At 42.0% G+C, this 12,421-nt stretch overlaps 1 protein-coding gene across 1 annotated transcript in view; it reads right to left on the bottom strand.

Annotated features, from left to right (window-relative positions):
* Window positions 1-813: 813 nt before the first annotated feature.
* FHIP1A (FHF complex subunit HOOK interacting protein 1A) overlaps window positions 814-12,421 on the bottom strand; it is a 37,261-nt gene continuing 25,653 nt past the window's right edge. Inside the window, exons 7-11 of the mRNA XM_065634279.1 lie at window positions 10,898-11,085; window positions 9,345-10,385; window positions 5,648-5,826; window positions 5,235-5,373; window positions 814-1,152 (exon numbers count right to left, since the gene is read on the bottom strand). Of these exons, the coding sequence (XP_065490351.1) occupies window positions 902-1,152; window positions 5,235-5,373; window positions 5,648-5,826; window positions 9,345-10,385; window positions 10,898-11,085 (1,798 nt within the window). The 3' untranslated portion in view covers window positions 814-901. The remainder of the gene's footprint in view (window positions 1,153-5,234; window positions 5,374-5,647; window positions 5,827-9,344; window positions 10,386-10,897; window positions 11,086-12,421) is intronic.

The raw sequence follows: 12,421 nt of genomic DNA, 5'->3' as shown, positions 1-12,421 counted from the left end.
TACCTACTAATTACAGCTTGCATAGAAACATTTTGTTTCGTACTTTGTGCAAATTTTACTAAGGCATGCTTGAGAGCTTAGGTAGCAATGCAGCAGTTACCAAAGAATGCTGAGAAACTGCAAGGAAAATTCCAGGCAGTCTGCAATCCACATCCACTTACACACTTCATTTGACTTCAAAGATGAACAGCTGAGAGCTGCAGATCTGTCTGCAACATAAGGCAATATGGTATGTGTAGGGTCCAGCACCTGCTTTCAGCTAGTCAGGGGTTTAATACATGTAAGATCACTTGAATTCAAAAAAAACTGAGCCGCTAGAGAAAAAGAGGGCTTTGGATGTGGATCGGTAAGAGCCCCGTTTCAGGGAAAAGGGAGGGACAGGGAAGAGAAGAAAGACATGAAGAAGCACAACCCTTCACAGAAAGGGGTTTTGTGCAGATTTTGCATCGATGTTTCTACCCTGAATTGTCCACGTGGGGCAATGTTTTTCCAAACAAACTGTCTTCTAGCAAGGTATCTGGAAGTGTATTTCTGGAACACAAAAAGCTAACACGTTTGTGTCTCTTAGCCAGCCTACAAGTGTCTGTTGCAGAAATTCGACAGGAATCGCTGACACTAGAGAAGAGGAGAGGAGGAGATGTAAAGATGTAAAGAGGAGATGAAGTAGGAGGCTGCAGTAAGAACGCTATCAAAAATCTCTCAAGTAAGTTATGTAGCGCAGAGGGAAATTATAAGGCCTAATATAAGGTAACACAGAATAACATTTTGCCTCCTCCTTCTTCCCCCTCCAAATCAAGTATTTTCAGGAAATATTGAAGTACGACCTTCTTTTGTAAGCAGCTTTGCTTTAAAAATCTGTTTAAACTCCAAAAGCTTTTTAAAAACATGTTTAAAAAACTCACTAATAATAATCCTCAAAATCCCCCAGTATTTTGTAACATAAAATGGAATGTTCCTGGGCAAGAGCTGCCAGCTCCTTCAGGAACTCCGGGAAAAGGGCAGCTGCGAGTACCGCATTCCTCACGCGTGCAGGGAGGCTGGGATGAGCCAGGCCTTTCTTTCCTTTCTGTCCTAGGAAAGGCTGGAGTACCGCCGGGTAAGCTTCAGAGAGGTTCCTTCCTTTCCCTGTGTTGCTGCTGTGCTGGACGTTACCTAAAGCCAGGAAGAGAGGAAAGAAAAAAAAAATTAAAGAGACACAGTATATTAAGCACACACAGTATCTGTACAGTATCCAAACCCAGTTTATAAAGGATTGTTTTCAGAGCTGCAGTTGGCAGTACCCAGACCGTGCAGGGAGGTACTCCACTAAGCCAACATTTGAAACTTCAACGTTGCCTGATTCTATTGCATTTTTTATTAGCTATTTTTCCCCTGGTTATATATTATTCAGTTCCAGCTCTGATGAGAGAAATATGTGGGCAGGAGTCAGGGAAAGAGTAATATAGATTTACCTTATGAAATAGCAGATAATATCTACCCATCTAGAGCCAGCATGGTTGTCTCAATTTAAACGATACTGTGCTCTAGCCCTCCCCCAGATCAAAACAGCGTTCGGACTTTACTTCTCTCTCCCTTTCTGTATTCTCTTCCCATGAAACATCGTGTAAATGGGTTTGAGGCTGACCCCTCACATCGCCATGGGACTTTGAAGCAAGCTAGAAACTAAGGGAAAAAATGTTTGAAAGTTTGATTTTTCTACATCTGTAGGCCCCACTAACAACGCTTTAACTCCCTGTAAAGCAACTAAACATTAAAAAAACAACAGGCGAAAACCACCGTGTGCTCTGCTATCCGATCTCTGCTGCCAGAGTTCAGAGGCTCAGGGCTCAAGCATCAGAACGCATGGAATTACAGTGACAGCAGCGCTTAAATTTCAATCAATTGCTCCTTGTTTCAGAGCTGCACTTTAATTAGATGATAATTTATTTAGTGGAACTAAAAAGGTGACAGAATTTAACACTGGTGGAAATAAATACTTTACAAAGAAAAATTAACCTGCAGAACTCACTGCCGCAAGATGTCATTGAGGCCAGAAGTGGAGACAGATAAAATCCTGTCTAACTTACAAGGGGATGTTCTCATGAGCTGTATTAAGCAAATCATTAAAATTTAAAAAAAAAAAAAAAAAAAAAAAGGACTGTCATATTAACTCACGCACTGCAGATAAGCCAAACGCTACATTGCTGCATTAAGAAGAGGTTTCCTTTAAAGTGGGTGCGGTTTAGGTTAAAACAGCTAAGTCTGAGTTCACAGCACCCTTTCTCTGCAACCTCTCCCAGTAGCTCAGGGGGGACCTGTGGATGACGCAGCAAGCGGATCCCTTTGGGTCCTCTCCCATGGTTCTCCTGAGGCGCTGTGGAATTACTGTACACTTCGAAACACTCGAAAGAAATTTTCATCTTAAACATCTAGCAGAGTTGTGCTTTTCTTGAGTTTCAAAACACTTTTCCAGCTCCAGACTTATCAATCATTCATATTGTTATTCTACAAATTTTTATCTACTAGAGGTAGAGTACAGGAATTTAAGTTCTGTGGAAAAATTCTGACTGTGGGAGGAAAAACGACTTAAATTATGAATTACAATGAAAAGATAAAGTTTTGAGCTTCCCTTGAAGGATTTCTTCGGGTGGGGTGGGGGGGTTGTATGTGGGGTTTTTAATTATTATTTTTATTTATTTACTTTCTAAAGTCAAAATGTCTCATAATTAACATTTTAAGTTTTTAAAATAGCTTAGTTAATATAACCAGAATGCTAGTATACTGTTAAAGGTGGTTTTTTTTTTTAAACTCTTCTCTTCAAAAAGCATAAAAAATTATACATTTCCCTAAAAACATTTTGATTTGACTGCTTGTTCAGGAGAAAATTAAAAAAAAAAAAAAAAAGGCACAGAAAGCTGCTCTAGGGACAAGAAATTTGATTTTTTTTTTCTTTCACCAGGATTGTCCACTTCTTTCTAAGGTCAGGTTGCAAACTGAATCATACCATTGAGAAACTGAGAAAATGAGCGATCTGGAGATATTGTTTCCAACACACTGAGAGAAGGGCAGCATTTCATAGGAGATATACATCATGCCAGCTCTACATATCTAACCAGAACCCAAGCTACTGCGTTAAGGAGACCACATGTTACTGCAAGCAGAAAGTAACAAATAGTCCATTTCCGCTCCAACACCTTCAGAGACCATCGCTGTCAGAAGAAAGGAAAAGCTCTGTAGGATTGCAGTTTTACATTTGTGCTCCCCACTAATCTGGCTTCCATTTTACACATGTGAATTCTGTAGGAGGCCAGTTATGCTCAGACCCATAGAGAAAACTTTGGGGTTACTCACCCCTTCCATTTGGGGAAAAAGCCCTCAGAGAACAGCTAATTTGCATGACGCTCGAAGGTGCCATTCAAGCTAATGCAAAGAAATCCTGTGGGAGATCCTAATTTTTTTTTTCTTTTTTCCTTTACCATTATTGTAGCAGTACCTACATTGCACTTCTTAATTGACATAATGAACTTACTGTGGGTTGATGGGCTACTGAGCCAGCTTGCCCTGAGGATTACAGTTTGATGACTTGCATCACCAGTCCTGTTGGGAACCAAGTCTGCAGTTATCCAGACATTTGTTTACTGCTTATGCATTTGTCAAGAGGTGCCTTCTTTACAGGAGTTGCCACAACTCAGAAGAAAATGTACCAGCAGGGCGACTAAGCAGCCTTGTTTCACATTCTTAAATAATGACCAGCATGAGTCATCTGGCAAATTCTGAAGCCCACATAAGAAAACTGACATAAAATAGGAAGTATAAATAAATGCCATTGGGAATGCATTATATAAAAGCTCTTATTGCCAGCACCTGAAAAAAGGACACTAAATGTCGCCTCCTAATCTCATCTCCCACATGCTAGGCTACAATACCATCTAACTGGTGAGGCTTTCTCATCTACAGCACCAGAATGTAGAGCATAACGTGGTAGTGGCATTTGCAATGCACAGCTCCTTTACAGCAGGCACCTTCCACAGACTAATTCTTCAAGCAGCAGCCTTAGCAAGATCATAATTTTACAGACTAGATGTACTGCAAACCTTAGAAAAACATGCTGACTAGAAAACAGGTAAGTTATTATTCAGAGCCTTGAAAAACGCAAACACAATTAAAATGGCACATAAAAAATCCTGCTTTCCACCCCTCTGGAAATCCAAGAAACATATCAACATTGTTACAGAGGTATGTGCAGAGTGGGTGATTACTAACGACTTGCAATGATGTGTAAGCACACACCTGTAAATGCAGCCTCTCTCAAACCCTGTTGCTGTGTCAGCTCTTAATCGCTGCAGTCACTGCTCTCAAACTCCACACATTCCCATCGCCTGGGAAATTGGTTTTTAAGGGAAACCTGCACCGGTTGCCCGCTCAGCAGCAAGCTGAGAACAAGCACATCCCCAGGGCAGGGCCCCAACTCTCTCAGTTGCCTGGCTGCACCTGGAAAGTTCTCAGCTAGAATTAAAGATTCTTCATTTTGCTTATTTTTACGAGCTTCCCCCACAGCAGTATCAATACTAGGAACTGTCAAGACAGGAGTAGCGTGCACTGTGCTTAAGCAGCAGCAGATGTTACAAAGTCCCCTGGAAATCTGGCTTGTTGGGATGATACCTGTTTAACTCCCACTGCTCCTGAAGTATCCTGGATTTTACACCCACCCACCTACCCCTTTTTTGTTGTTGTTCCGATTTGTTTTTCGTTCAAGAAAGCACATTCAAAGTTTTCTGGCTAATATCTATCTCCTCCAGTAGTAGCCCAAACCATTATATGAAGCCTTATTCAATGGTTGCAGAAACCAATTCATTCTGGGCTTCTGTCCCCCCTAACATTTATCAAAAAAGAACCAATGACTAGCTGAAGGTCAGGCTAAAAATAAAATCAAATCATGCACATATGCCATCTCACCTCATGCCTTGAAAGCAAGTTTGTTTACGGCCAAACTGACAGCGAGCCAAGAGCTGATTTTGTTTCTCCTTTAAACAGACACTTTCTGTAGCAAATAAAAGCTTCTAAAGAGCAAAGAATATCCAAACAGATCCAGATATCGTGGCCTACTGAGCATCATCAGTTTAAAGTCAGAAGGTACATCTGGTTAATGATATTCACAAGGCACCACACCTACTTTTAATCATGCTGTAGAAAATGAGAGAGGTAACTGGTGAGTTGTTCCACCCAGCACTCCTCTGAGTGTGGTTAACATTTACCTTTGGTTAGCGATTCTTCTGCAGCATCAGACACGTCCATACGAAAAAGCAAGTACTGCTGGGCCTCCAGAAGAAGACCTGGAAAGTCTTTTTCAATGGAAGCAAAATGTTCAATTTTATTTTTCACAGATGCCAGCACCTGCCAAAACAACAGTAACAATTACTTCTCCCTCCCTTGCTCCCAGTGCAGCCACAGACCAAATGCTCAGGTTTTCTCTGGCTGCATCAAGACAGTTATGACAAAAAGTTATGGTCATCTGAAATTTCCAGTTCTTTGCACGAATGTAATTAAAACATGAAAATGAGATGAGAGGTGGGAAAGCAACAGGTAAAACTGAAAAGAGCTAACAGAAGATTTAACGAGACACCAAAAATACTGTTCCAGTGGGGACGACTGACTTGCAGGCAAATACCTGATAAAGTGACCGCACGCTGGGCTGAAACACCATGTTGGTGTTGAGCAGAAAGGAGCGAAGAAGAGGCTGTGGATAACTTGCCAGCTGAGTAATGATCCCAATAAGCAGCAAATTTACATGCAAGGAATTCTCCAGCATGTTCTCCAGCTTTGACAACACTACGCTGATAAACGGTCCTGCAAGAAAAGAAGGAACCGAGGCTTTTGTTTTCGCACGAGAAAAATCCTAAGATCTAGGAAACAGGCATTTAAAAGGAATTTTGATCATCATAACCAACCAAATCAGACCTGCCACATGCTCATTAAAGCCAGCAGGGAGAAAAACCAAACTATCTGTGAACACACAAAACTGACTTAACAGATGTGTTAAAAACTTTAATGAGTACAAGCACTTTTGCTAGCTAGCCTATAAGTTTACATTAATGGCATATTTAACATGCCATATTTAACTTTACCCATACAAATTAGGATTTAGCCTAGTATGTTATACTCTACTGTTCTATTCCTCTTGAAGTTAATTGCAATGGTACCACCAGTTTTATCGCAGACAGAATCTGCCCTTTTTCCTCTTTGTGTCTGATTTCTATGTAAGGACTGGGCAAAGTAAATTATAGCTAGATTTCTTGTATTATCAAAAAACTGTGGTGTTCTAAAGAAAATATGAAAATGTCACTCTAAACAAAAATGTGTGATAGTTCACATTGCAAGAAAAGGTATTTCAGTGCTGCAAACAGTCATACAAAGCAGAGAAGACATTAAAATAGATTTATAAGCAAAATTATTGGTAGACATAAGCTTTATAATATAAATGTCATCAATAAATAATAGCTTTAGTTTGTGTATTCATGCAGGATAAGCACTGAAACACAGAAGCATTTACCATGAAAGTACATAAACTCTTAGCACTCGAGCCTAAGAAACCTTTGCAAGGTTGAGCATTATTTAAGCAAACACCACAAATCATTAGGCCGTACAGCCGGTGAGATGCTTGAGGCAGCCTGTACAAGTGACCTAATCACAAGTCAAGTCACGGAAACATCCCTTGTCCTACATACAGTCCCCACCACACTATTCTGGCTGCATAAAAGCTGGGGAAACCACGCAGAAGAACCCCTGGGTGACGCAGTTACAGCTCTGCTAACCTTCAACATCCCACCCAGGTCCCCGGCACAAGATTCATGCCACAGGCATTTCTAGGGTCAAGCTGGTGGCCATAATCTGAGCCCATTCCAGCCCCGCCTCAGCTAGCAAAGGGCCACTGTTCCACCTACTGAGCGTAGTTCAGCCCAGTTTAACACGCCTGCTGTACACTACGGCAGAAGCCAAAGCAATTCTGGGCCAGCGCAACAGGAAGGATCAAATCAGAAGTGCCCACGTTGCCCCTTCACCTAAGAGAGCTCCACTAAAGCTTGAGGTTTATCATGTTTCATAGCAACTGTGAGTACAAAGCCAGCACTACCTCAAAACTCACAGCTAATGCTGGCACAGCTCCATTCACAAGAGGAAAGGTAGGAGGGCCAGTGGTGAGGAGGCTTTATGTGGCTGCTATAATACCTTTCAACCACCATGTCAGCCACCAGGTTGGCATCGCATCCTGCAGGAATCCGCCCTGCCTGGGTACCCAACGGAGCAGCCCCCAAACCTTTTGTTGAGATAATGTTTCTCCTGTCCCAACATAACCTGCTGCTTCCCCTCTCATGTTCAGAGACATTTTCACAGAGCTCCTGAGGACCACAGCACAGTGGGAGCTCTACTGTATCAAGAGGGATTGCAGAAGGAGTTGTTTCCCTCCCCTAGGTCAGACTTCAGAGCTGAGCAGGTAAAGCTGAAGCTGGATACTTGCAACGAGTGCTGTCTGCCACTTTCAAGAGAGGTTACCAAAATATATTAAAAAATTTCTCAGTGGTAGAGTGACTTTCCTCTCCCGCTAATAAATTATTGGATTGAGAATCAGAGAAACTAAGCAGATTTTGCAAGCCTTGTAAGAAAAAGGGTAAACAGATGAGGAGTCAAAAAAATTATTCTTTTCCTGACTGTGCACCTCCATGTGGCCACAAAGTCAAGCACTGAGGTGGGGGCAGGAGGGAGAGGAATATAAACTCCTGTTCCTGAACACCATATTCTTTCTTGCTCAGGGGAAAATAGAGATGATAGTGTTTAATGCTTTTAAATTGGACATAGACACCAATAGGATATTTTATTTGTAGATCTGTAGGCTTGAACAGAGCATCTTTGCACTGCTGACAATTACTGAGTGTGGGAACATCTGTCTGGTTATTCAGGTCTGCAGAGAGAAGCGCCATCCTATGACAGCAACCCAAAACAGTGAAAGCAACCAAAAAATCCTTATCACACACATCTACAAACATAATATGGCATTCTAAATTAAATATATTATTATATTTGAAAGTCACTGCAATCTCAACATTTCTGAGGTATCGTTCTGAGCACCTCCTTACTTGCAATCACCAAGATCTCCATTAAAGCAAGGTAAACAGCTTAAAACATGCGGATGGGAAGCAAACAGCAAGGCTGTCTTTTTTTTTTTTTTTTTCTCCTTTGTCTTGCTCCCTTGGGGTTTTGGGGTGGGGGGAGTGGTTTTGGTGTGGCTTTTTGGGAAGGGAAAAATGGAGGGAGGGACTAGATGAAGAATGAGAGACAGCAACAACATTTTTGGGCTCCATTTGATAGCAGATAATGGGAAACAGAAAGGTCTGAATGTGATTAGCTTCTGGCACAAGGAAATTGCCACCACAGCAAAAATAGCAAATTGATTGTAAACCAGGCTGAATTTTTCAATTAAGAAACAGTGCAAGGCATGTGCCCACAGCTGACAAGAAATGGCTGCATTTCAATGGACACAAATGAATGTTTTCCCCCTCCTTTCAAATGAACGAGAAGCCATCTTATAAAGGTTTTGTTTTGCATGAGGAAACCTAGATACATTATTATTTTTTATTATTTACTGTGGTATCTAGGAGACCTAATTAAGGATCAGGAGCCTGCAGTGCAAAGAGCTGTACAAATACAGATCAAAAGCCCAACCTAACCTCCGGTAGCCCTGTCATTCCTGAATGGCTTGGACAGGCTGCAGAGACCAAGCTTAAATTGCTGCCTGGCACAAGACAGAAAAGCGAACCAACAGCGAGGGCAGACCTGACACCGGAGGAACAAGATGCCAGGGCAGGGCATGGGGACAGGCACCTACAGACGTGGCACCAGTGCTGCCATCTCGTGCTACAACACGAAATAGCAGAGAGGAAAAAAATGGCAACGTGATACCACATCCATAGCATCAAAGCTGAAAGCCACCAGAAAAAGAAATTATTTACCTGGGCTCTGTGTATTAGAACAGTTACTCCAATCCCCTTTCACCTGCAAAAGCTTTCTCTAGAATGATGGAGCTCTGACATACAAATAACTCAAGATTTTAAACCATTACAGAAAAGAAGTAGCCAAAAAAACCTCTGAGCAACCACCATTTGCTGTCACCACGCTCTGCTCTACTTTCACGTTGGATCTCTTTTACTCTTCTTGGACCAGTCTCAGCTATTTGGGCTATGCCCTCTCCCGTGCCAGCACTGTTCCTTGCTCTATGCTTGTGCCGTGCACCACACAGTGTGATTTCATTTGGCCACCTTTAATCACCACGCCTTCCCGTATTTGTTATGTATGTAATTAACAGGATATTCTACCTGTAAATGGAGCACTCTGGTTCCTTGCAGCATGCCTGGGAGAGACATCCTCCTTTGGTCCAAAGGGAGATGACAAGCTCTCCACAGAAGGGGTGTCTGCTGAGAAATTCTCAAAGTCCTCCTCCTCTTCTGCAGGAGAGACAGGGTCAGGATTATCCAAGTTCTGCTCCTCCAAGCTTGTACTGTTTGGATCCAGTTCCTTAATAATTTTGTCATACTGTGCAATGAAATCCTCACCATCTGTGCTCAGCAGTGTTACACTTACGTTACGATCTGCCTCCTGAGGAGAAAGCTTCAACTCTAAGTCTGGCTGTGGATCATTCTCAATAATTTTCTGGTTTATTTGTTCTTTCATTACACCTTGAGTCGAGCTTGAATTTCTCATACTGTGCTCATCCAAGTTCATTTCCAGCTGGCTCTTTGCAAGAGGCCCATTGACTACAGTCTGGCTTTGGACCTCATGTTTTCTGGCTACATTTAAAGCTTTCTCCTTGGAGTTATCATCATCTCGAGCATCCTTCTGGGCACATAACCTGTACACCATAACATCATCCTGAAAGTCTGATTCCTCTATGTAAGATCCTTTGATGAGCATGATGGCATTTTTTTTCATTTCTTGAATGTGTTTTGGTGGCTCTGCAGGTGGCTGCATCTCTGTGCTTCCCAGATCATCATACGGTTGTGGTGAGCTCACATCAGAACCAGGAGAAATCCCTGTATCATAACTATCATCCCATTCTAGCTCCAACTGCATCTTCTCACTGAATGGAGTTACTTGAGAGGAGCTACACGTGCTAGGTGTCCTTTGCTGGAGCCGAAACATGGGATGTTCCACATCTGTACTGTTCTCCTCAGCAAGAGTTTGGATAAAGGTGTCTGGATCAGGGTTTACTCCATCATACAAGGCAGACCAAACCTTACAATCTTTCAGACACTGGAGGATGGCTTCTTGAGCTTCTGCCAGGTACTGCAAGTAGCTGATGTCCACAGCTCTTCCATATTCCACAATGCAAGTAGATTCAGAAGAGCGCCTACCAGAATCTGAAAGTAAAGAAGATTACTCCTACCATGACATAATAAAGCAACGCCAAAGTTCTCTAGCAAGGCAGCCACTAAGACATGACAGGTAGAGTCTTTATTCTCAACCATCCAATAAAGCAGTAAGTTCAAAGCCTAAAGATCAAGACATTTGCTCACAAACATACATTACTTGTTCCTATTGCCATGACGGAGCTGTAACTCAAGATTTCTGAGAGATCAGCCTGCATTCAAACCTTAAAACAACAGTGACCACTCTAAAGCAGCAAAAGCTGCAGTCATTTATCTAGAAATTACTTTCATGAATGCATATTCGAGTTGGATAGCTGTTAAAAGGAGGTTTCAGTAGACCTGGACACACGGAAGGAATTGAATAAGCCTTCCCATCCTGGCTTGCCCAATTTATTGTTGCCCATCACATTCCCTCCCCATCCCATCCTTCCCCACCAGCTTCCACGAGGTGCTGCCAAACCAAACTCAGTTAATGATCTGGTCTTCCCTTGAGCACCAATTACCTTTAGTTTGTGCTGCTTTTGTCCATAGAATATAATCTTTTCCTTGGCTTTCAAGTGTCAAGGTGATGCCAGTGGAGCAGCAGACTGGTGTCAGGGCAAGCAGTTTTGCAGCAGATACAGAATAACAGTCTCTCTCTTTCACAGCCCGCCGCTGGCTCAACATCATGTGGTTACATGGGATCAGGTACCTGAAAGAGCAGTGTCCAGCATCATTTCATCGTCCTTTCATGTTAGAGGAAGCAACACCACACAAAATTCCTTCCCATCTTCCTGCCCTCTCCAAACGAAAAGAAACAGCAATAATAATCTTGACAGTGATCCATATTCTAAACCTCTCAAGAGCATGAACTGCTGAGTCTTTATATTATGAAGCTACGGTTTGATGAGGAACTGTCAAGACGAGATAGATCAGTTGCATCAGAACAGGGAAGTGACCAATCCTCAGGTCAGAGCAAACTTGCTCTAAGAAGGGATGAAGGATGTGTGGAATGGACAGATGCCAAAGTCCAGCAGGGTGGTTTGGTCCAGCTATGAGTTCTGCCTGAGAACCCTTAATTTATCTGTTTTCCTGGGAAATCTAGAGAGAGACGGTTTACATGTGCCAGGCAAGCAGCCAGCAAAAAGGAGGGAAGGGTCACCAAGGTGTTCTACTGCACTAGAGAAAGACTGAGCTCTCAGGCAGGGGAGGGAATAAGCTATGTGGAATACAAGGAACAGAGGAACCACAGTCCCATCTTGAACTTCTTTAGAGCACTTTTGTTCAACTTTTTAAGAGCACTTTATTAAGAGCCTCGGTGCTAACTGGAATGATGTTTTGCCATTTGAAATGAAAATGAATTCTAAAGGAATCCCTAAACAAACAAAAAGAAGATTAAATACAGCACTCTACTGCTGTTAGAGTGGCAACATACGTGAGTTCACAGAGGTCCTAACAGCATTCCCAGGTACAACACCCAGAGCTACAGGGAGTTTCACCTTAATGCCTATGGGTGGAGGGACAACATCTGAAACGTTCATGTGATCTACGGTGCTAAAAGCCCAATTTAATTACACCAGTATTTCCAAATAAATCATCAATTCTCATTGAATGCACACACCAAAATTTTAAGTGAGTTTTCTGAAGCAATGCACAGAACCATCAGTTAAAAGCAAAAATAATCAATGCATTTAATACATTATATAACAGTCCACCTAGAACAGGTCAGGAACCTGAAGTATTCCTGAAGAGAGAGGAATCAAAGAGGTGGAAAACAATAAGAAGGTGGAAGCTGCAAACAAGTATATAGCTCTGTATCACAGTGTATAATACACTAGAGAAAGGATGCAAGAGAGAAAAATTATACATTTAGAAGAGGGAATAAGCGGTTTGGAGGTGATAAATATATTCTTAGCTTCTCTCACTTTTATAGAAATAAATCACAAGAAAAATCTCTTGCTCCTGAAGATCACAGGATGTAAATCACACTTCAGGTCTGGTAGACTTTTGTCAAGATCATAAATATTCTTATCTCTGTAGCTGCTGGG

Source organism: Caloenas nicobarica, chromosome 4 (genome assembly GCF_036013445.1).
Source record: "Caloenas nicobarica isolate bCalNic1 chromosome 4, bCalNic1.hap1, whole genome shotgun sequence".
NCBI lineage: Eukaryota > Metazoa > Chordata > Aves > Columbiformes > Columbidae > Caloenas > Caloenas nicobarica.
This window is presented reverse-complemented; position numbering and strand designations above follow the sequence as displayed.